The sequence below is a fragment of the Ambystoma mexicanum genome, chromosome 3p (assembly GCF_040938575.1).
Source record: "Ambystoma mexicanum isolate Mex_15411 chromosome 3p, UKY_AmexF1_1, whole genome shotgun sequence".
Lineage (NCBI taxonomy): Eukaryota > Metazoa > Chordata > Amphibia > Caudata > Ambystomatidae > Ambystoma > Ambystoma mexicanum.
The window spans coordinates 635,435,959-635,458,409 of NC_090925.1; the positions used below are offsets into that span (position 1 = coordinate 635,435,959).

The 22,451-nt window shown below is 44.7% G+C and overlaps 1 protein-coding gene across 1 annotated transcript in view; it reads left to right on the forward strand.

Annotated features, from left to right (window-relative positions):
• ABLIM3 (actin binding LIM protein family member 3) overlaps positions 1 to 22,451 on the forward strand; it is a 770,500-nt gene that overhangs the window by 450,730 nt on the left and 297,319 nt on the right. The window contains exon 4 of the mRNA XM_069651389.1: positions 11,793 to 11,905. Coding sequence (XP_069507490.1) covers positions 11,793 to 11,905 — 113 coding nt within the window. The remainder of the gene's footprint in view (positions 1 to 11,792; positions 11,906 to 22,451) is intronic.

The window sequence follows — 22,451 nt, forward strand, 5'->3', positions numbered from 1 at the left end:
GCCCCTCTGCCGGAGACACTTTTCACAAGAAAAGGCGCCATTAGCCCCCTACCACGCCAGCTCTGGGGAGTCTTTCAAGCAATCCCCCGAGCTGGCTTGGTGGCAGAAGGTGTGGCAGGCGCCTCATTGTCTTTGAATGAACCCGCGATGGCGAGCTCATTCAATGACAAAGGGGTGCTAACGGCATCTATTTAAACTCCTCGCCAGAGCGAGGAGGTTAAAAAAAAAAAGAAGTTGCCCATCCTGGCCCCGCCCCTTCCGCCCCGCCCCTCTTAACCAGGGGGGAGCGGTGGGCGAAGGGGGGGCGCCAGTTCGCCCAGGGCGCTGCTGCCCTTAAGGCCGGCCCTGCCCTCAAGGTATACCGTTCTCGTTTCAGGAAACTGTGTCTGTTTCCCACCTGTAGCCGACCAATCTGGTGAGTGGGTGACTACTGATTTGTGCTATACCCCCTGCCTCATCAACAGGGAGCAGCCATCTTGTGAGTACATATAGAGGGAATGCAAAGACGGCCACCACGCCATCAATACCATAGCCATTGAGCTCCCAACCTGCACTCTCAGAATTCTCACTAGCAGCATGCACGTGACATCGTATCCACTAGCGCATCCATGACATCACCCAGACAACGTTGCAATAAAACAGCAGCATTTTCAGATGGCAAAATGCGACACATCCTCCTTCTCGCTGAACAAACACGGTATGAACAACAGTAGGAAGTGGCGTGCGCCCTACTTCAACAAATGCCTCACTTCCTCAAAAACAGAACAACAGCCAACACGTGACCTAGAAGGGGACATTCACCAACAAATCCCATGCCACGTCATTGCAATAATAGGCCCTCGTGCTGTCAGAGTACAACCTCTCACGTGAACTGAACAACACTGGTAGAGAACCTTCACGGCGAACCCCACGCAGCCTCCCTCGCATCAATTTAACCTCAAACTATGAATCTGTCTGTGCGCTTCAAAAGCAACACGTGCTGCTCTCCTGCGATACAATTGTGCCTCACCTCACACCTCAATAACAGATGTGCCCGGCCCCCACCGTGGACCGCAACACATCTGGCTTACCGTGCACATCACCTGTGCACCTAAACGTGCCTCACACATACCACACAAATGCATGTCACTGTGCTGATCTAGAGCAACAAATGCAACTCCCCTTCAACAGCTGTGCACTTAAGTGCTTATCTCAAGTAGCACAATAAAGCGCCTCACAGCGCACCTCTAGTACACCACATGTATGCCTCGCCCAGACTGTGATGTCATCAGTGGGGTCATGGGCTGCGCAACAGGGGGCTCTGAGTTTAGGTGGCGAAGCTTCCAACATTTGCTGCTTAGTTTGAAGGGTTTTGGTGTGTAAACCATCACCTTAATATCATTTAACAAGGTGTTGCATCCAACTATTTCAACTAAACTCTCCCTTAACGAAACTGTTTTTTACTGAAAAGATATATATGATTGTGTTTTTCCGTTTTTCAAATGAGTAGTTATAAACTTTCTTTAATTCTCCACACAACCAACAAACAAATCAAGGAGTTAAGCCTGTGTCCCGTGAACTTGCCAATCAGCTCGCCTGTCAGGATAATGCTTCTGGCCCCTGAATACTTCTATGTTAGGTTCTGTTCTAAGCGAAGGGATGTTCATGTCCATCAAATCTCCCTTGACAATATTTCAACCGTATAACTTTGTGAATAGGCACCAACACAGAAATATTCCAAGCCCTGATTGGATGACGAATTTTACATGTAGCTCTTACCCACTATTATAATATTTGCACCAATATCCCTGATAACAGTTTAAACATGAACTACTACTGCTTTGTTCTTCATTGTATCCTTCTGAGCTATGTCTATTTGTATTTTGTTTATTTATAGTGCACACCCTGCCCAAGGGCATCAGGGCGCATGTTTAGAATGCAGTTACAGGTTACAGTAATAGGTGCATTACATTTATACATATCTACAGCGAGGATAAGACATTTGCAAGGAGAACAGAACAGATCAGCGTATACAGTATGTACAGTGTGCAGACATTTTACTGCTAACAGTTGCCTAGCTTACAGTGGGGTGGCCAGGGCATCCTGTTCATAAAGCCACAGTTTGGTTTTATTTTTGAAGGATTGGAAGGCAGGAACATTTCTGAGAGCATTCGGTAGAGAGTTACGCAGCTTGGCCACAAGGACTGAGAAGCTCGAGACTTTGGCTGTCTGCATCTTGAAACTGGGAATAGTTAGGGTGTGAACCTGGGCCGAGCTCAGTGGTCTGGTTGCAGTGTGTTGTGTAAAGCGCGTGGACAAGTAGGCAGGTGCTGCATTATTCTGGGCTTTGTGTGTTAGGGTGAGTGCTTTGAGGGAAATGCGGTGAGTAATGGGTAACCAATTCAAGTTGTGTCTGGTGGATGAGATGTGAGAGCACCTGGGGACATTGAGAGCTGCCCTCATGGCATTGTTCTGCGTGACTTGGAGTTTATCGAGATTTCTTTGGCTCGTCCCTAGATATAGGGCGTTGCAATAATCGATTTTGGACATGATGAGGGTTCTAGCAAGGATTAAACAGTTGCCCTTGTCAAGAAGGGACGGCACGCTGTGATCAGTTTACAGGTATAGGCAGATGCTGAGGTAACTGAATTAGTTTGTCTGTTGAGAGAAAGAGTGGAGTCTAGGTAAATACCAAGTGTTTTGGTGACATTAGTGACTTTGATACTGTTGCCATCGATAATGAAAGAGTTGTATTTGGAGTCTAGTTAGGAAGTTTGGACTGAGTCCAAGTCTAGTAAGTCTAGTCTAGTAAGTCTATTAATCGCCAGTCACCCATGACATGTGTACACTACTTTTATAGTATGCCATGTCTCTCTAATTGCTCATGACCAGCTCGCTTATCTACTTTATGTTTTCCATCCACCTTATACGTCCCTAGCATGCTCCGACACGTGCACAGTCAGTCCCACTTGCATGGCTACAGGAGTATTTTGCATTGTTCATATGACCACGCCCATTCCGTGTATATACATCTGCTACTCCCACTATGTTAGCTATTGTTGGATGCATCTTAACCTATTGTCTGTGTTACTCATCACCTGCAATGTGTACTGATGCCATTACGCGCAAACTCTGATGTGCCTATTCTGACACTTTGTCCACATGTTAGCCAATACCTGTATAGCCAATTTTCCCACATGCTAGTCAATACCTGTATAGCCAATTTGTCCACATGCTGGTCAATACCTGTATAGCTAATTTGTCCACATGTTAGTCAATACCTGTATAGCCAATTTGCCCACATGTTAGTCAATACCTGTATAGCCAATCTGGCACCCTGAATGTTGATCTCTACCATCCCCTGAAGAACTGGTCATTATTACTCTGCCCTTGTTAGCTAGTCCCCATCTACTCACATCATATCTAATATAACAGCTTCTGCCTACCTGCAACAGCCTTCAGGATACCACCTTACCTAGTCATCTGAGTCACTCTATTCTGAAAGTACACTCCCTCCTTGAACCCGAGTTGCACACCCAATTTGCTTCACCCATTTCCACCCCAGCCCTGCGCCTCTGTACTGATACCGTCCAACCGACCTTAATGCCACATTTACCACTAGCTAGCCACTGCACATGCAAACCCTGCATCTGCCTCTGATTTACACTGTCCTATTGAGGACTATCCTATACCTAATTAGTATACTAGACATTAACATGCCTCACAATATGCCTTTATCAGCTCTTGCGACCCTCCACAACAAACCCCCAAGTCAGAATGACTTGAACACAAGACCTTGTAGTATCCACCAGAGAAACCTCAAACTCTGCGCCAGACTGCCCAGAATTTACAAGCCTTTAGCCAAAACTTCATATCCTCTCTCTAACAACACCACCAAAACCCTAAGAGGCCTACAGCCCAAAACCAAAACCCCCTCTCGCAAAGCCACCAACACTCAGCACCCACTCCAGCTTAACAGCCGGCTCACACGAGACTTTAACACCCCCCTGAAGCACCACTACAAGGCCCAGTTACTACCAATGGAATCTACACAGACTGGCATAAAAGGAGCACTAATAAATGCCCGTTCTATGGTGGCCCATGCCACAGAAATAGCCGATCTACTCCAAACAGAAAATACAGACTTCCTTGCTATTACTGAATCCTGTCTTCATTCAGAAGCAGGCCCAGTAATCATGTTAACCATCCCTGAGGACTACACCCTTCAAAGAATAGATCGCACCACATCCCGAGGTGGAGGCCTTGCCATAATTGCAAAAACTAGCCTAGCATTGAGACTCTCCATGCCACAAAACGTAGACTCATGTGAATCCCTAACCGCCAAGCTGACTATCTCCGACATCCAAACCCAATCTATTCACCTCATATACAGACCCCGGGCCCCTTAGGCTCTTTCGAAGAAGACCTAACTAATATCCTATCTGATAACCTCAAAAATTCCTCACAATGCTTTCTCCTAGGAGATCTCAACCCTGGTTTCAACGACCCATTAGATCATAATGCTACACAGATCAATGATTCCCTCGAGGAAATAGGGTTCACCCAAAAGGTTACAGGTGCAAACCATACTAAAGGTAGGACTGTCGACTGGATTACAGAGCACAACTGCCAGACATCCATCACCTCCATAACACCGCAGCCCTGGTCCGACCACCACCTTATCTCCTTCTCCTTAGAGGCTACATCAACCCTACATAACGATAGCATAGCTCCAACCATTCCCACTAGGAAAAAAAGAAACATTACAGCTGAAAAACTCAATCCCCTGATTCTCCCCACTTTGAATCCACTTCCTGTCCACACAGACCCCTTCACCATGGTAGAAGAGTACAACAAAGTAATGTTATCCTCCTTAGATACTATAGCACCATTGAAAATCAGAAAGAGCAAACTGAAAAAACATGTAATCCCCACCTGAAAGCAATTAGCAGGGGTGGACTGGCCTATACGGAGCTCTGGAGATTGCCCGGCGGGCCTCTGCACCCTGGGCCTCTTTTCTGTGATATTTCCAAATTTTCTCATAGGAAAAGCATTGGGCTTGCTGAAAATGTGTAATTTGAACTTTATTTCCAAGGCCTCTTTTGGTCCCCAGTAATTATTTCCAGGGCCTCTTTTAGTTCCCAGTCCAGCCCTGGCAATTAGACAAGAGAAACGCAAAAGTGAACACATTTGGAGAGTAGATCCCTCAGACACTAACAAGAACAACCTCAGCAAATTAGCCTCCCTTTACGAAAAAGAAATTATCCTCGCGAAACAATCATCATATAACCTGTGTATTACTCAAGCCAATTCAAACACCAAAGAATTGTTCACAATCCTCAAAGAGATAGAAATGCCGAGCCTAGCCCCAGACACCTGTTTCAAGGACAAAAACTGGTGCACTAGCATACAGAGTGCCCTCTCCAACAAGATAACAACCCTCCAGCCTAAGATCAACAATAAAAAAGAATCTCTCCTCCTTGCCCCTAATCCCAATAAAATCTCTGTACATTTGCCCCAGACCACCCTGCCTCTACCTATACTACCTATACCCCGCTTCAACTTTAATAAAGTATCCATCATAGAAGTTGAAAAGGTCATCCTTACCCTCAAACCATCTAACTGCCACGGCGACCTGCTCGTGACCTCTCCCCATTCATCGCCAAACTTATAAATGCCTCCTTCTCTTCATGCACCAATCCCAACAACCTGAAACAGTCCTGGGTCCTCCCACTTCTTAAAAAACAAACACTTGACCGATCAATACCTACTAACTTTCGCCCTATCACCACAGTCCCATTTTTGCTCAAAATTCTAGATAAGGTAGCTTACCTTCAAGTCCAACAATATTTGGAATGCAACCACCTTCTAGGAGTATGACAGACAGGCTTCAGACCACAACACAGAACTGAAACTGCGCTTATGTACCTTAAATCATAAATAGATGCGCTGAGAGACGATGGTAAAACAGCACTATTGTTGCTACTTGATCTCTCAGCGGCGTTCGACCTGGTGGACCATAAGATTCTATGTAACCACTTGGACTCTGCCACCCATTTTTCACAAGAGGCAATAGGTTGGATTTAATCCTTCCTTGACAATAGAACAATGCGCATCTTCTCACCCCTAGCAGCTGCTGACCCCATACCCATCACCTGTGGCGTGCCCCAAGGCTCCTGCATTTCACCTACCTTGTACAACATCTTTACAAAGCCCCTTTTTGATGATCTAGATGGCCTGCATATCACCTACACTAACTATGCCGTTGAAACACAGATCCTCATCCCGTTGACGGCCGATTACAACAAGGATTTGGTCTTTGTGAATAGAGTGTACCTCATCATCCAGGCATGGATGGCATCTCATGGTCTATGCCTGAATGATGACAAAACAGAACTTCTCATTCTCGGCACCACTGTTAACCTCAACAAAGTAGGCCATAACTATTCTAACTTCAAAATAGACAATAACAACATTACAGTGGCCAAGAAGGTCAAAACACTTGGATTCTATTTAGACTCCACACTAACCTTCAAAAAACAAGTTAACTTTGTGGCCTCAGCTACTGCTTATACATGCAAGTTAATCAGAGCAGCCAAGCCCTTCCTCTCATCTAACCACTGCATTACCCTAGCAAGAGCCCTTGTCCTATCCAAACTGGATTACTCTAATGCCCTATATGTAGGGAGCAACAAATATGTGACCAATAAGATCCAGATTTTACAAAATAATGCCCTGAGAGCAGCCCTAATCATTGCCACGAAAACCCACAACTCTGACCTCAGAAGATCCAATAACTGGCTCTCCACAAAAGACAAAATTCTCCTCAAAACAGCCTCCGTGACACATAAATGTCTCCACAACGCCGCCCCAGAATACCTCAAAGACAGATTTACGAGACAATCCTCCAAACGTCCTTCGAGAACGGTCAATGACAACCTCCTATTAGTGCCCAGATTTAAATTCATGAAGACTGGCGGAGGCAGCTTCCCAGTCAAAGCTGCACAATAATGGAACTCCCTCCCTCTGACCTTAAGGGAAGACCTACCCTATTTACGCTTTAGGTCCAACCTCATCCATTGGATCAAGGAAAATGACCTCTGACATTCCACTACACTCAGATTACAATAACTTCCCCGTCTGTACATACTGTATATATTGTTTCACAGTGTTTTTTACCATAGTGTATAACATGCCTTTCACATGTTGGTATTCTGTACATATTGACTACCCACATTTTTTTGTATAAAACTTAATGTTTTTAATGTATGATCTAGCACAGCAATGTAACCAAAGCTGAACAACCCTCTTGATGCCTTTTGTGCCCTGATACCCTCGGGTCTGGCACGCATTATAAACATTAAAACAAACAAACAAATACCCTCCAGTGAGTAACATGTCAGAAATCTACAAACAACGAAGTCGCCATGAGGAGCACCAGCAGGGCCATTCGGGCAGGCGATAAACCAACAGAAAGAGTGGTTTGCACTGACAGCCAGTGGGAGAGGGGTGAACACTAAGAGATGTGTGGGATTCACTGCACTCCTGGAAAGATACAATAAAAAGATAACTGCCGCCTATCAATAGACCCATCAGCATAGAACACGAGGCTGCTGGGGGGAAAGCAGAAGCTGGCTTAAACCAACCAGCTACAGGATGCATGCTGACACCAGCTAACTGACGCACGCTGACACCAGCTACAGGACGCACGCTGGCACCAGCTACAGGACGCACGCTGACACCAGCTAACTGACGCACGCTGACACCAGCTACCGGACGCCCGCTGGCACCAGCTACAGGACGCACGCTGACACCAGCTAACTGACGCACGCTGACACCAGCTAACTGACGCACGCTGACACCAGCTGCAGGACGCACGCTGGCACCAGCTACAGGACGCACGCTGGCACCAGCTACAGGACGCACGCTGACACCAGCTAACTGACGCACGCTGGCACCAGCTAAATGACGCACGCTGACACCAGCTAACTGACGCACGCTGACGTAAAGTTCAGCGGGCGTTGTAGTGCCTGCCGATTCACCCAGGTTGGAACATCCTCAAGAAATCACTCTCGGTTCGTCCGGCCCATCCTGGCAGCTTAAATCTCTTGTGTTCAGGACTTCATGCAACACCAGAAATGATTCAGCCTTTAGCTAAAACACGTGTTAGGTCAGGGACCATTAGCTCTCGTATTTTATTTTAACATAAAACATCTTGCATTGTGTGGCCTTCCAATAAGAGTTCTGACAGGCTTGTTTTTTGCTGCATTATGCACCAAATGCTGTTCAATTAACAACAGAGCACAAAATATACAACACAGAAATCCAGGGAGGAGAAAATAGGAGCTCCTAGAACTTCTAGAATAGATGAATATATGCACTTCAGAGCCCAGCTACCTGTATAAACTCAAGCATTTCAACTTAACATACCTTAACTGGGATCAAAGGTTCCTAAGGAATCGTACCAAGAACATTCAAGTCAATGGGATGCACCGCCAGAGAATATTTGCATCCTACAAGGCCACTTAGCATTTAAGACAAATCTCAAATCCTGGCCCTTCAATACTTAATTGAGTGAAAATGTCAACATGCACCCAACAAGCAACGGAAACATCACCATAAAAAGAAATCAGCCTTCATGCGAGGATACAATCTCAGGGAAGGCCACGCTGACTCCTGACCATCCATCTAGAACATGACACAGCTCTCATGGAGCGACCATGACAACACATCAAGACATCGCTGCCAAAAGGCTTTGAGAACCCCTTCCCTGCCTCCTGGAATTCCAAACCACAAGAGTGATCTTCACGCTTCACCCGCAGACGTCAAGTACCGCCCATCACAATGTAACTGGCAACCAGACCAATAAATTCAAAGCACTGCTGAAACGCACAAGAACACGGTTTACTTCTTTGACTAACGTTCAGTTGTACTTCATTGTACTCACCAGACACAAACACAAACCACTCACTCGCTCATTGTATTAAAAAAAACTCTTAAACAAAATCAATAAGTAAAGAAATTACAAAATTAAACATACAGAAAAAGTACATGTAAAAAAATAAATGTTTAAACTTTGTTGAATGTAGTTGGGTGTAACAGTTAAAAAGTTGAAGAAAAAATATTCAAGTGACCGTAGGAATTTAAATATCCTCTTTTCTACTTTAGGAATCAGGAAACCTTTGTTTTGGATAAGAATGAATCACTCACTGGGGGTTTTTTTATAGATCCCCTACCCTCCTGGATAGGTGGCACACCATTTGCATTTCCAGGGAGATGCTCCACAAATAGAGACAGTTATCTTTCCAAACACACCATATACTAATGAGTAATACACCTGCTTACAGCTGTGCGAGTGGAATGCAGGAAATTGCAGAAGCCAGTGAACAGATGGACTCTGGTCATTACTGGGAATGGCTCATCAAGGACTATCTGATACACTTGCCTCACTAGTGCACAGCAGTACAAGACATTAGAGGTCCTCGCCTGTAAATATATCAAGCTGCCTACGGTGCCCTGACAGCAAAGCGTGGTCTGCAGGGCATGCCAGCCAACTGAGCTCTGTCACTCATTCACTCTGTGGCGTGGTCCTGTCTTTAGTCTTAAATCAAGACACTTTTCACAGCTCGCTGTTACAGAAGATGAGGTTATTGCAGAGAGTTGGAAAGATAATGGGAACCAACGTCTCCATCAGAAGCCAGGTTCCACCTGATCGCCTGGCTGAGAGAACTGTATGGTAATCATTACTCCATCTCAGGAGGATAGCTCAGTGCCAGCACCTCAGCTTGGAAACAAGACGACACAGAGCAACGTAGGTTCGATCCCCGGGTCTGCACTTAAAACACTCTGGGTATTAAGGGCGTTATAAATAACCCATTTCAATTACAATTTACAATGACCCACTCCACCCCAGTCCTAGGAATCTTAATCTGAGTGCTAGTATCACAAAGAGAAAAGACAGTGGCAATGTTGACCATTACCAGCCTAGTAGTGATCACCTAATGACAGTGGTGACTTGCTGAGATTTCGCAATGATGTTTTCAAGGAGTCCCACAGTGGGAAGGTTCTAGGCTCAGAATTGACGGTGGCTTTTATCAAGGTGCTCCTCTCTCCATTCAGACTCATGTCTCCTGAGAGAGATGTTGAAATTGCATGTTTGCACCCCCTTGCCTGTGGGACTGAAGCAAACACCCTTCTTGTGAGAATGTGGCCCAAATTACATTTGTGCACCATTTACCCGGCAGCAGTTTGGCAAAAATGAGGTGTGCAGCCTCGTACCTGCAAGAGTGAAATCAAAATGAGGTGTATGTGCCACCTTCCACATGAGAGTGCATCAAAACTGTGTGTGTACCGTCATTTCTGCGGGAGTGTGGCTAGAATTAAATGTGTTGCACCCACTTCCCTGCCGGAGTATGACAATAATTAGATGTGTGCCCTCTTCCCTGCAGGAGTGCAGCAAAAACAATGTCCCCCCCCACCCCCTTCACTGCAGAAGTGAATCAAAATATTGGGCTGTGCACCCCTTTCCCAGCAGAACTCCAAAAATGAGTTGTGGGATCTCTTCTGGACTCATGGCTTCTGAGAGAGACATTCAAATGTGTGTTTGTGTGTGTGTGTGCGTATGCACCCCTTTTCTCTATGGAAGTTCAGCAAACATTAGATGGCATGGTGGCTCTAATATTGGGTTGGGGCGAAGCAGTGACACATCGTGGTGAAACTGCCAACATATAGTAAGAGTGGGGCCAGCAAAGCACTACATCCAAAGCTGGCTGCTGCACTACGTGTCACTTCGTGGGTCAGCCCTGCATCGTCCGCCCTCCTTTGGTCAAAGCTTCCTGGGTTAGCCCCCCCCGGGACATCACTTCTATGTTTGCACTTCAAGGGTAAGCCCCTTCCTGGGTTGGCCCTGCTTCGCAGGCCCCCCTTGGTCAAAACGTCCTGGGTTAGCCCTCCCTGGGACAGTACTTCCCGTGTGTGTGAACTTCACTGGTAAACCCTTATTGGATTAGTACTTTATCTTAAGCTCATAACTTCCTGTGTTAGCCTTCCCTGGGACAGCACCTCTCATATGTATTCAGTTCAAGGGTAAACCCTTCCTGGGTTAGCACTCCCTGTGTCAACAATTACTGTGTCAGCACTTCCAAGGTTAGCTCTCCCTGGGACAGCACTTCTCCTGTGTTAGCACTTCAACGGTCAACCTTCCCTTGGTCAGAACATCCTGGGTCAGCACTGACTGAGTCAGCACTTCTTTAGTCGACACTTTCTGTGTCAGAATGTCCTGCGTCAGTACTTCCTGTGTCTCTGTCAGCACTTTCTGAGTCAAGCTTTTCTGTGTCAGCACTTACTGTGTCATGTGTCAGACCTCCCTGATTCAACCCTGTCTGCATCAACACTTCCTCGGTCAGAACTTCCTGGGTTAGCCCCCTGGGACAGCACTTCTCATGTGTCTGCACTTCCTGTGTCAACCTTTCCTGGGTCAGCCTACCCTAGATCAACACTTCCTGTGTCAGCACTTCCTGGGCCAGCTCTCCCTGCGTCAGCACTTCCTAGGCCAGCCCTAGGAGGGTCAGCACCTGCTTAGGTATACTCCTACTCTAAAGGGAATTCTGAATGGGACTTTTGGTTGTTTCTTTGTTAGGCGGTCGGCAAGCCTGGAGGCATTGCAGGCCATCACTCCTACTTTAATATTCATTGAAAAGGATCAGTTTCCTTCCTTGGCCTGGCTTGCCTGCTGTTCCCTAGAGAGGCCATTGGTAGATCATGTTCTCTAAATATTGAAGACCTGCCACTGATAATTCTATCTTTTGTTGCAGGAAAACATTTCCAATTGGAGACAAAGTGACGTTCAGCGGGAAGGATTGTGTGTGTCAGAGCTGTTCGCACTCGCTGAGCACGGGCAAACCTATCAAGATCCATGGACCAAGCCGTAAGCCTGGGGATAGAGGGACTCTGTGCTGCGCCTTCATTGCCTTGCCTTCCACCTGCATGTCTGCTTGCCTAGCTGCCTCCATTTTCAGTTCCATGCCTGTCTACCTGCCCCTTCCTGCCTGCCTTTCCTTCTTCATTGTTACCTGCTGCCCAGGTTCCTACCTTCCTGTCTTGCCACTCCCTTCTTCTCCAGCTTCTGACGCACCATGCTTACTTCATGTCCACCACTCTAGCTCCCTTCCCTCCGACCTGCCTCTGTAGCACATCCCTGTCTCTCCAGTGTCCTGACTGCTTCTCGTGTGGCCGCATAGCCTGCCTCTAGGCACACACCTTTACCTCAAGCTCTCATTGAATCTTTTTAACGAGCGCCTTGCTAACCACCGCGGCGGCCATTAAATGAGTGAGGTTCAGTTCCGCAAAACCCGGCCCTGGCACTACAGGATAAAAGATGGGTAAGTTAAGGAGTGTCTTGGGAAAGACCCCATTTTCATTTAAAGGACAAGAAGGCAACCTCACCCCTTATGATATGATATGATAGGTTATTTATAACGCGCTTAATATTCAGAGGTTTTGAAGCTCTGACCCGGGGATCGAACCTGTGTTGCTCTGTGTTGTCTTGTTTCGAAGATGAGGACTGCTTATCGTTACACGCAGCACTGAGAGCATGGGTTTAGCAGAATATCACTGGGTGTAGGACGTCCGGCACTGCAGCGCTTCTTTAGGATTATTGTGCAGCCATCTTGTGTCTGGTTTCTGCGCTGGCCCAATAGTCGAAGGGCTCCATCTCAGTATGAGAAGCTGTGTTGATATGTACTGTTGCCTATTTTGTTAAGGAGTATTTCAATTGAAGCTGCTTACCCAGGCCCCCTCACTATCTCAGTGTATGGATTCCTCCATCCTACTCTGTTTCGATTGTAGTACATTGCTTGCAGAGCTGTCTTTAGAAACCCAAATATATAGAGAGACTACAAACTGCAGAGAAAGGCAGAAAGAGCGTGGGCCCCCAAAGCTGCTCTGACGTCCTTGTGGGGAGCAGTTTTTTTGAGAGTATGTGAACTTGCAAAATATAATGTGCAATTTGTTTCCAGAAAACAAGCCTGCAACCCTGGAAAATTGTTACAGTCCAATTGCTTTGAAGATCTGTGTGCAGCCTACTGCTCTGCTGAAGCACTCATGTCCACTTGGGTCCCCAGCAGATTCGATTACTGCTCCAGCCTCCTCGTAGTGCTCGCCTTTACTCCTGTACGTACCTTTGCTACTGGCAGCTTCCCCCTCACTACTCACCCACCTCCAACCATTGTCACAACACGGGGCCCTGCCCTACAAACAACAGCGCCTCTCTAAGTTCCTTCTTTTAGTTTTCAGATCTGCCCTCTGACTGGCGACGCCCTCCGCTTCTGACACCCTACTTAGCTCACACTATAACGCACTACACCCGACACTGCGATCCCATGCCCTCGCCAACTTCTGTGACCCCAACCCACCTTATGCTCCTTCTTCATTCTGGCTCCCTACCTTTGGAACGCACTCCCCCAGAAATGAAAAACAGATGCACATTTGAAGACTCTAGTATCACCCTAAAATATATCTTCGACCACCAAAAGGAAATCTAAAATCTAAAGGGGATCCTTCGCCAAACTCGACCATCGTCCCCCTTCTCAACTGTGCATAAATAGATACCTCAGTAGCTATTGGAACTCTTAGTTCTAGGTCGTCCCCTTTCCCTATTGCAATTTGGCCCTACGTCAATTGGCTGATCTTTAATCTGCATTCCTCGACCTTAAGGCACCTGTGTTCAGGATTGCTCAGCATACAGCAATTTGCCTTGTGCAGCTCTACGTTAGAGCAACATAAGCAAATGAATTACAAAGAAACAGTAAAAAACTGGTTTGAAATCTGGTGGGTCTGACTGAGCTTCTAAAGTTGATGAAAGATGTACCATTGACTGAGGGGATAATAATGTTATGTTATTTCTAGCACACACGTTCACTATAGGCATCTTAGCACGAGGATGTGATGGGGTAGTAGAGGAAAAATTGCTTTAACTCGAAAATGGACTGAAATAATAAAGTTTTGAGGGACCAGCGAAAGGAGAGGTGGCCTTCAATACTTCTCAAAGAGGAGGGCAGCTCATTTCAAAGGTTGCTAGCGGCTATAGAAAAAGCACAACCCCAAGTCTCGCGCGGTGATATCTAGGGGTCACCAAACAGCAAGCCGAGCTGTACCTTATAGGTGACTCAGGAATATAATGCACACATTTCTCCTGAATGTAGTATGCGCCTTGATGATATTAGGCGCGATGGAATATACACAGGGATTTAAACTTAATGCGGGCAGCCACCGGGAGCCAATGCAGGGCCCTGAGCACCGGGCTAATGTGTGCCCCTAAAGTGGTGCCAGTGACCACCCGGGCCGCCATATGTTGGCGAAGTTGAAGGCGGTGTATTATTCCACAGGGCTGAGCCAGGTAGAGCGCATTACAATAGTAAATACGGCTATTGATCAAAGAGGTGACAACCACCGGCCAGAGAGGGTCCAGAAGAAAAGACATTACGTTGCGCAGGGCCCTCAAGGTAAAATGGCCAATTTAACATATTGCACTAATCTGTGAAGCCAACGAGAGAGAAGAGACGAACACCACACCCAGATTTTTTACCTCCTTCACATGCCAAGGTAAATCACCTAGAGAAGAAGGCCAGTAGGAGGGGGGAAAAGGAATAGAGTCAGAGGTAGCACCCACCATTATCACAGTCTTGTCCCCGATCAACTTCAGCCAATTGCAGTGCATCCAACTCCTTACAGCCTCCACGCAACTGCATAATGCCGCAGATAGCTCACTCTGGTCTAGGTGTAGATGGACCAGGAACTGGGTGATGTCGGCATAAGCGTAGCATTGGAAGCCGCTGGAGCGGATAAGAGCCAGCAATGGCAGCATGTACATGTTTAAGAGAATCGGGGACAAGAAAGATCCTTGAGAGAAACCACAAGAAAGTGTATGAACAAAAGAAAGTAAAGAAGAAAGCAAAAGAGATTGACATCTACCTTCAAGAAAAGAGACAAACCAAGATAGGACAGGACCTGACAGGTCTGCTACTGCCATAGAAGATAACAGGATAGTGTGGTCGCTGCTATCAAATGCAGCTGACAGGGCGAGTAAAATCATTGCTCCCACGCCACCATGATCTGCAATCATAGTTCCCCGACCAGGCTGAAAACCAGATTGAAAAGGATCAAAGAAAGAGGTAGATTCTCGGAAAGAAGAGAGTATAGGTGAATCCAGTGATTATAGAAGTTTCATGGAAAAAGAAAGAAGAGAAATGGGACAATAGTTAGATAGGACCAAAGTATCAAGAGAAGGTTTCGATAGGACCAAAGTATCAAGAGAAGGTTTCTTCAGAAGCAGAATCATTGTGGCTTGTTTCAATGCAGGACTTATGATACCATTCTGGCAAGAATGGTTGAACGCCCAAGTGAGCCAGGGAAGAATAGACGGCAGAATTTCTTGTATAGTTCTTACAGGAATTGGATCTGAATGGGAAGACAGTGTAAGGCACTTGGCTGCTGCTAAAATGTCTTCCAAAGAAAAATCTGGGAACGCGGCCCAAGAATGGGAAGGGGCACAGATAACATCTTAGGTGGCAACAGAAGTCAAGGCTGTCCTACTATTACTAATATCAGATGTGTTTTGTTAATTTTAGTAGTAAAAAAGAGTGCCAAAGAATCACATAGTTCTTGCATTGGTGTAGTCATAGTTACGAAATGTGCAGAACAAGGCAAAAAGGTGACCACCGAAAAATGTTCCTTAGACTTATTGATTGCCGAATCAATTTTCTGTGAGAAAGAGCATTTTTAGCAATTTTGATTTCTGTATTCTACTCTAATGTAGCCTGACGAAAGATAGTTTCATCTTTAGGGACCTAGGCTTGGCTCCATTTGCAATCGGCCTGCCTGACCTTCAAGTGTAGACTTTTGAGCTCCTCAGTATAGCATGTGGAAGAGTGATGGGTATTCCGAACAAATTTACCTCATCCACCACAGATAGGAGGACTTCAGACAGAAAGAAGAAGTCAATCAGCGGGGAAGCCAAAAACGTATTGTTTATCAAAGATTAAATGCGAGCGTGGTCAGCCTGCTGCCATTTCCGTTTCCAGACTGGAGGAGTTTGAAGGGCATCGGATGCATTTTCATGTTCAATATTAAAAGAAACTAGAATGTGTTCTGACCGCAAGACTGGAACCGCGGCCGAGAGGGTTACTAGAGACTCTGCCCCAAAAATCTGATCTAGGATTCCATCCTTTAAATTGCAGGGAGGAGTACATGCTGCACTAAAATCACCTAATACTATCAAAATGATTATTTCATGTGTAAAGATGCTACCAATTCAATGAATGGAAGCAAAAATACAGAATGAGAACCGGGAGGACGATAAACCACCAAAAGATAAATACAATAGGAAGCAGACACTTTACAGCGCACTAGAAAAGCTTCCATTTTAAAGCTGTGTGTGAATGAGATTTCCAAAAAAGATAAAGACGATTTAAAAATAATCACAACACCACCCCCAGGATGAGGAGCAGTCCTATCAAAATGCAAAATCTTATAGTTATCTGGTAGACCTTGGGAAAAAGTAGGTGCAGAGTTTCCTAATAGCCAGGTTTCAGTCAGACATAATAAATCTGGATTGAGATCAGATAGGTAGCCAAATATTGAAGCTGCATGAGCAGGCAGAGAATGAGTATTTCACAAAGTAGCATTCAGAGTCCATTTACAATGTGCAATAGGATCCGTATTTAAAGGAAATGATGGCACAAATTCCAAAGGTAAAATAGTATCAGGAGGGGCAAGGTGCAATAAATCCTCATGAGTAAAAATAGATTTAATCTCTAGCCCTTCCTTAGCCCGGACGGGCCCAGACAGGCTTAACTTTGACGCAACTTCAGCGCGACTGCTGCACTGTCATTGGGGGGCTTATTTATGTAGACACATGATATTAACGTAGCCAGCCCTCTATTTCTGCGTATAGGGAGAGAGGAAGGATTAGATAATATTGTTACTTACATTACTACGATGGGAGTCAAACTGAGTGACACACTTCTGGATAAAACACAGGGGTCTGTATTAGTGCTATATTTCAAATTGTGTAAGAGTAGAGCAAGAGCGAATATCAAAAGCTAAAGAATCTTTCAAGCGTTGGAGCAAGAAGTTGAAAATAATGAAAACGGGAGGCAGCACAATGAGGATGATGTACAGAAAGAAGAAACTGAGAAGCAGAACATAGATCATAAGTAGGATAGTAAAGAGAAATCGGAGCTCAACGACAGGAAAGGGCAAGAGTATGAATACATTTGAAGACTACACAGAGAAAGTGAAATTCACAGTGGCACTGAACCACTTAAGAAGGGCAACATATTGGGGTATATAAGAAAAAGAAGGCAAACAGAAAAGAATCCGAACAGTGAAGTTTAAAAGTGAATGCAAGGGAAACAAGGCATAATTTGGTAGACCAACGTAAAGTGAGCAATAATGATATAAATGAGAGAGTACCAGAGATTGAAGTAGCATTTTAGCAGAAGAAAAACTAAGGAAAGGATGATTTCTGAATGTTTAATGAATAATAAATGACAAGAGCGGACCAATTTGAATAATGGATGAAAGGAAGGGGTGAAATATGACTCCTAGAATATGTGCCCATGAAGACATGGGAAGTTGAAGTGGTGGAAAGAAAATTGATAATAGAGGAGCTATCTCGGAGGACGTTTAAACAAATAGAATGTCCTTTCTTTTTTTAGTTTAGACATAGAAAGTGGGAGGACATCCAAGAAGAAATAGCTGAAAGACAAGCAGAGAGAGGACGAAGAATGGAATTATTAAAAGAAGGACATGACACAAGAAGCTGGATATCATCAGCATAAAGATAAACCTGAAAGCCATAGTCTGAGATTAAAGAGGCAACAGAAGAACTGTAAAGAGTAAATAATAGGTATCCAGTGATTTTAATGAAATCATTTTCAGAGAGGTATTTATTTACGAAACCATAACGAAACAAAACACCAACTTTTGGAGGTTTTTATGTATGGGGTCAGGTAAGGGGATAATGAGTGGGGGGGCTAGCGTGGGCTTAAAACATAAGGTAACAGGGGAGTTTGGGGGGCACCTCCCCAAATAGAAAAAATAAACATTCAGTCATTTTGTAGGTGTTATGGTTTTGGTAAAACATCCCTCTCTGAAATGTTTTCATTAAAATCACGTAGAACCAAATAATACAGGAATAAGGACTGACCCCAGTGGGACATCATGAAGAAGGACAAAGGAACGAGATGTAAAGCCCTTCCAAGAAATGGTGAAGGAACAATTAGAAAGCTATGAAGAACACCATTTTAAATAGTACCAGAAAACCCAGCAGAATAAAGTTTCGAGAAGAAGGTAGAATGACCAACAGTGTCAAATGTGGCACAGAGTTCAGGCAGAATCATCAAAGAGGAAAGCTTAAATTGACGAGCATTGAGAATATAATTGGATACAGACAGAAGTGCTATTTTGGAGAAAGAATTTGACCGGATACCATATTGGTGAGGGGAACATAAGTTATGATAATTAAGATAGGAAGAACATTGAAAACGTACTAGTAATTCTAGAAGCTTGAAAAGATAGCGAAGAAGAGAGATAGGCTGAAAATGAGAAGGATCAGAAGAATCGAGAGAGGTCTTTTTTAAGAGAGGAATAACATCTGCAATCTTAAAGGCCAGAGGACAAAGATATATTGAACAAGCAGGTAAGACCCAGAGCAAGAAGCAAGAAGCTGGAAGAGGATCTGAAGGGACAGCAGTGAAGCGAGTCTGAGAAATAATGGGCGTTACCTCGCATTAAGAGGCTGGGGAAAAGGAAGAGAAGGAAGCAAAGAAACGCCCAAGGAAAAAGCCGAAGAATCAGAAGAGTCTGGGTCAATCGTGAGAGCAGTGTTATTTAATGAAGAACTGATGTTGTGAATCTTAGCAACAAAAAAAACATCAGGGGTAAGGCTAGAAGACAACAAAGGGTCAGCAGGGGGAGTAGCTGGAATCCTATTGAGAAAAAGATATAAAAGCCGGCCCATTCGGAATATTGGTGCATGACTCCGCTACTGGAGTGTTGCTTTCTCACTCAGTGGGTTGTTGTACATTTTGTAAATCTTCCTGAGGATAAAAGTATTGAACTCAGTAGCTAGATTGACTTACAGTATGGCTTTTTGAGATAAGCACACTGGGTTAATGAAGTTCTTAATAATGGCAAAAACCTTTAGCCGGCTTGTTAGTGGCCACACAAAATTGCCTACAAAGGAAGATAGATTTAGCTTTCTAAATTGTGTTTTGTTTATGAGAAGGGCTTTATGTACTTCTGCCAAATGGGAGGGAGCTCATAATTTCTGCCAGGTTCTTTCCTTCCTCCGGTAACAAAGCTTAAGAGACTTTAGTAATGGAGAAAACCAACCACAGAACCTTTTTTGGGAAAAAGGTCTGCAATTGATTAAAATAAATGTCAGCAGGAGGGTCGGTGATAATCTGTGACAATACTTGAGCAATACCAGCCTTAATTGGTGCTAATGCTGTTTTTAGCAACAGCTCCCTGAGATGGGATACCCTCTGAAGGCAACAGGAGAGGAAAGTTTGGGGAAACATCATAATGGAATGGAAGTGTCTAGATTCCTAGAAAGAATCAATCAAGACAGTGGCCACTGATAAGAGAACAAGAGTATATGTAGAGGAGCAGACGTGTATGTCACTGATAGACTCCACCCCCTCACCTTCGTCATACTGGATGAATAACAAGAAGACACTGTGCAGGACCCCAGGTATCATCCCAATAATGCATTGAGTGTATGAGAGACATTATGTGCTCAGACAACTGTATCGAATACACTCTCGTACTGAGGTGGTAGCAGGAGACTTGCAGGCACCAATGAATTTCGAGGAGTTGTAAAGAAGATCTGACAGTTGCAACATGATGTCATAATGAGAAGATACAAAGATGTACTGAAACTATATAATAATACATAAAAATGAAGATGTAACTGGAGAAACAAGAGTAAACATACGTACAAGTAAGGAGAAACCATATATACAAAGAAGGTAAGTAACCAATTGAGTAGTGAATGTACATACGCAGATATGCAAGGTAGATGAGCCATATAGAAGCTTGCTGCAGTAGAAAACATAACACGAGTGAAGCAGCCATGTTGAAAAGATAGGCTCTGACACCCAATGATAGTAAACGAAGAGCTCGAAGGAGAGAGACCAGAGCTGCAGAGCGGACAGAGGCTGGAAATACAAATTCATACATGAACAAAGAATAGCTGCTGGCCAGATATCTAAGATGCACAGCAAGAAGCTACTGAAGAGTGTAAGGGGAGGTAGCGAGAATAAGCAACATGCGCAGGACATATTTCTCTTAGATTAAGTAAATGAGTGAGCATTTGCAAGTGCCACGTATTGACAATAAAAGATGCAGAAAAGCCTAAGTGAAGTGAAGCAACCAAGCCTCCAGAGGCCAAGAGGAGTAATGACACCCAGCTTAATTGAATTAAATAGCAGTAAATAAAAGGTGAAATGGACAAAATCATTGTCTCCTCACGTGATTCAAAACTTGAAAACAAGGCCTATTCGTTAAGTTGCAGAAAAAGGTAGTAGTGTACCTACACACCCTTCAAAGTCCCAGAGAAGAGAACAGCTTGCAAGGTCAAGTACAAAGAAGAGACCTTGGTTGAAGGCTTGACTGATGAGAGACGGTGGACTAATTGGGCAAGTGGGTAGTAGTGTAACATTGTTTTCTGCACCTGGGTTTCATTTTGCTTACATGCTGCTAGTGAGCCGAGTGTCCAAGGTTGGGAGAGGACGGCAACCCTTTTAAGAAAATGCTCAAAACCTGGCTCTTCAACAAATTCGACTGATCAAAATTAAGTTCGTCGAGTTCTGTAATTTACGGAATCTGAAAATAATATGAGTAGTCGCCTAACTCTAAGACTGCCTAATTTCATTAGCATGTTGATACCTAAGCTATGTCTGTAACCATTACCTTTGATTGTAATTATCTAAGTATTTTCTATACCACTATTATATCTATTATGTTTTGCGACCTATTTATGCATGTAATCTTATCTCTTTAATTATAACAAGTGAAGACTTCTACGTAACCTACGCCGTGATACCCCTGGGTTTGGGCATGTAACAAATGCAATAAATAAATTATGCATTTGTCCTGGATATTTGCAAGGCCATGCATGAATGTGTAAAGAAAATGACAGGCTCCTCAGGGGTAATCAGCCAGTGTTTTCCACTTTACACATTAAACAGCAACAGTGTTGTCTAGGAAATGGGCTGATTACTGTCGTATTGCAGTGATAGTAACATCTCATTCATGACCTGGACGAGCTATGATACTGTTGATGAAAGACGCAAAGGTGATAAGAAGTCTCAGTGGATACGTGGATGTCTTTGCAGTGGATTATTGACTCTCCCTATGGAAAGGGTGGTGTAGTTATGATGTGCAGAGACAGGCCCAAAATGTAAAACCAGTATGTTGACGGCATACCAGGGAGATTTGGGGAGACTTCCTTTCTGCTCCACAATAATGGACCCTTAATTTAACGTTCAACTAGGGCTTTAAAGGAACACTTGGTTAACTTTTTGTTAGAAGGCTGAATGCTCAGGCTGTATTCTGGGAAGACGTTTGGTGGGCTCTGATATCATCGAATGGACCTGCAATTTCAGTAACTAAATAAATATGTTTTTAGTAAGTTAATGTTATGTTATGTTATTTGGCATTTATATAGCGCTCTATATATCATTGGTATGATCTCAAAGCGCTGGTAGGTTGAACGGCCTCAGGGACCATAGTCCGGGTCAGTTCAAGAATAGGGTGTCGAAGGTGCTTGGGTGCACCAGTTAAGTGTGCAGCTGATGTAGTTGCTTTTAGGGGGCAGCATTCTAGCACTAGGTGTGGTGGTAGTGGTATTGGTTCAATGTGTGCAGTCAGGAGGGTGGACATCAAGACTGGGTTCTGACTGCGTTAGGCCTGTGGAACGCATATGTGTGCAGCTAGGCCGGTTTTTTTCGTGGGGTAGAGCTGCGTTTTATTAGAATGATGAGGTGTTAGTGGGATAGAATTCATATGTGAGCAGCTAGGAAGAATTGATCGATGTGTGATGGTGTAGAATAGAGAGTAAGCATAGTGATATGATATATGATGGTTCAACCTACACAATGCGCTTCAAAGTGCTTGATGACAAGAGAGGGAACAAGGGAGTACGTAAAGACACTCTCACAGGCTATGAACAGCAAGAATGTGAAGGCTAGCCACAGGACTCAGACTAGCGACACCCAGACAGTGCAAGTGCCAAGACACAGACCAGAGGGAACGGTACACAAGGATCGGAGGGGCTGGGCACACAGCGACATTTGGGATTTGGGGGCATAATTCAACAGCATCGAGGGGCCAGACGGTGTTGGTGGCACAGAGAGACGTTGTGGGACCAGAGGGGCTGGAGGTACACAGTGACATCAGTGGGACCA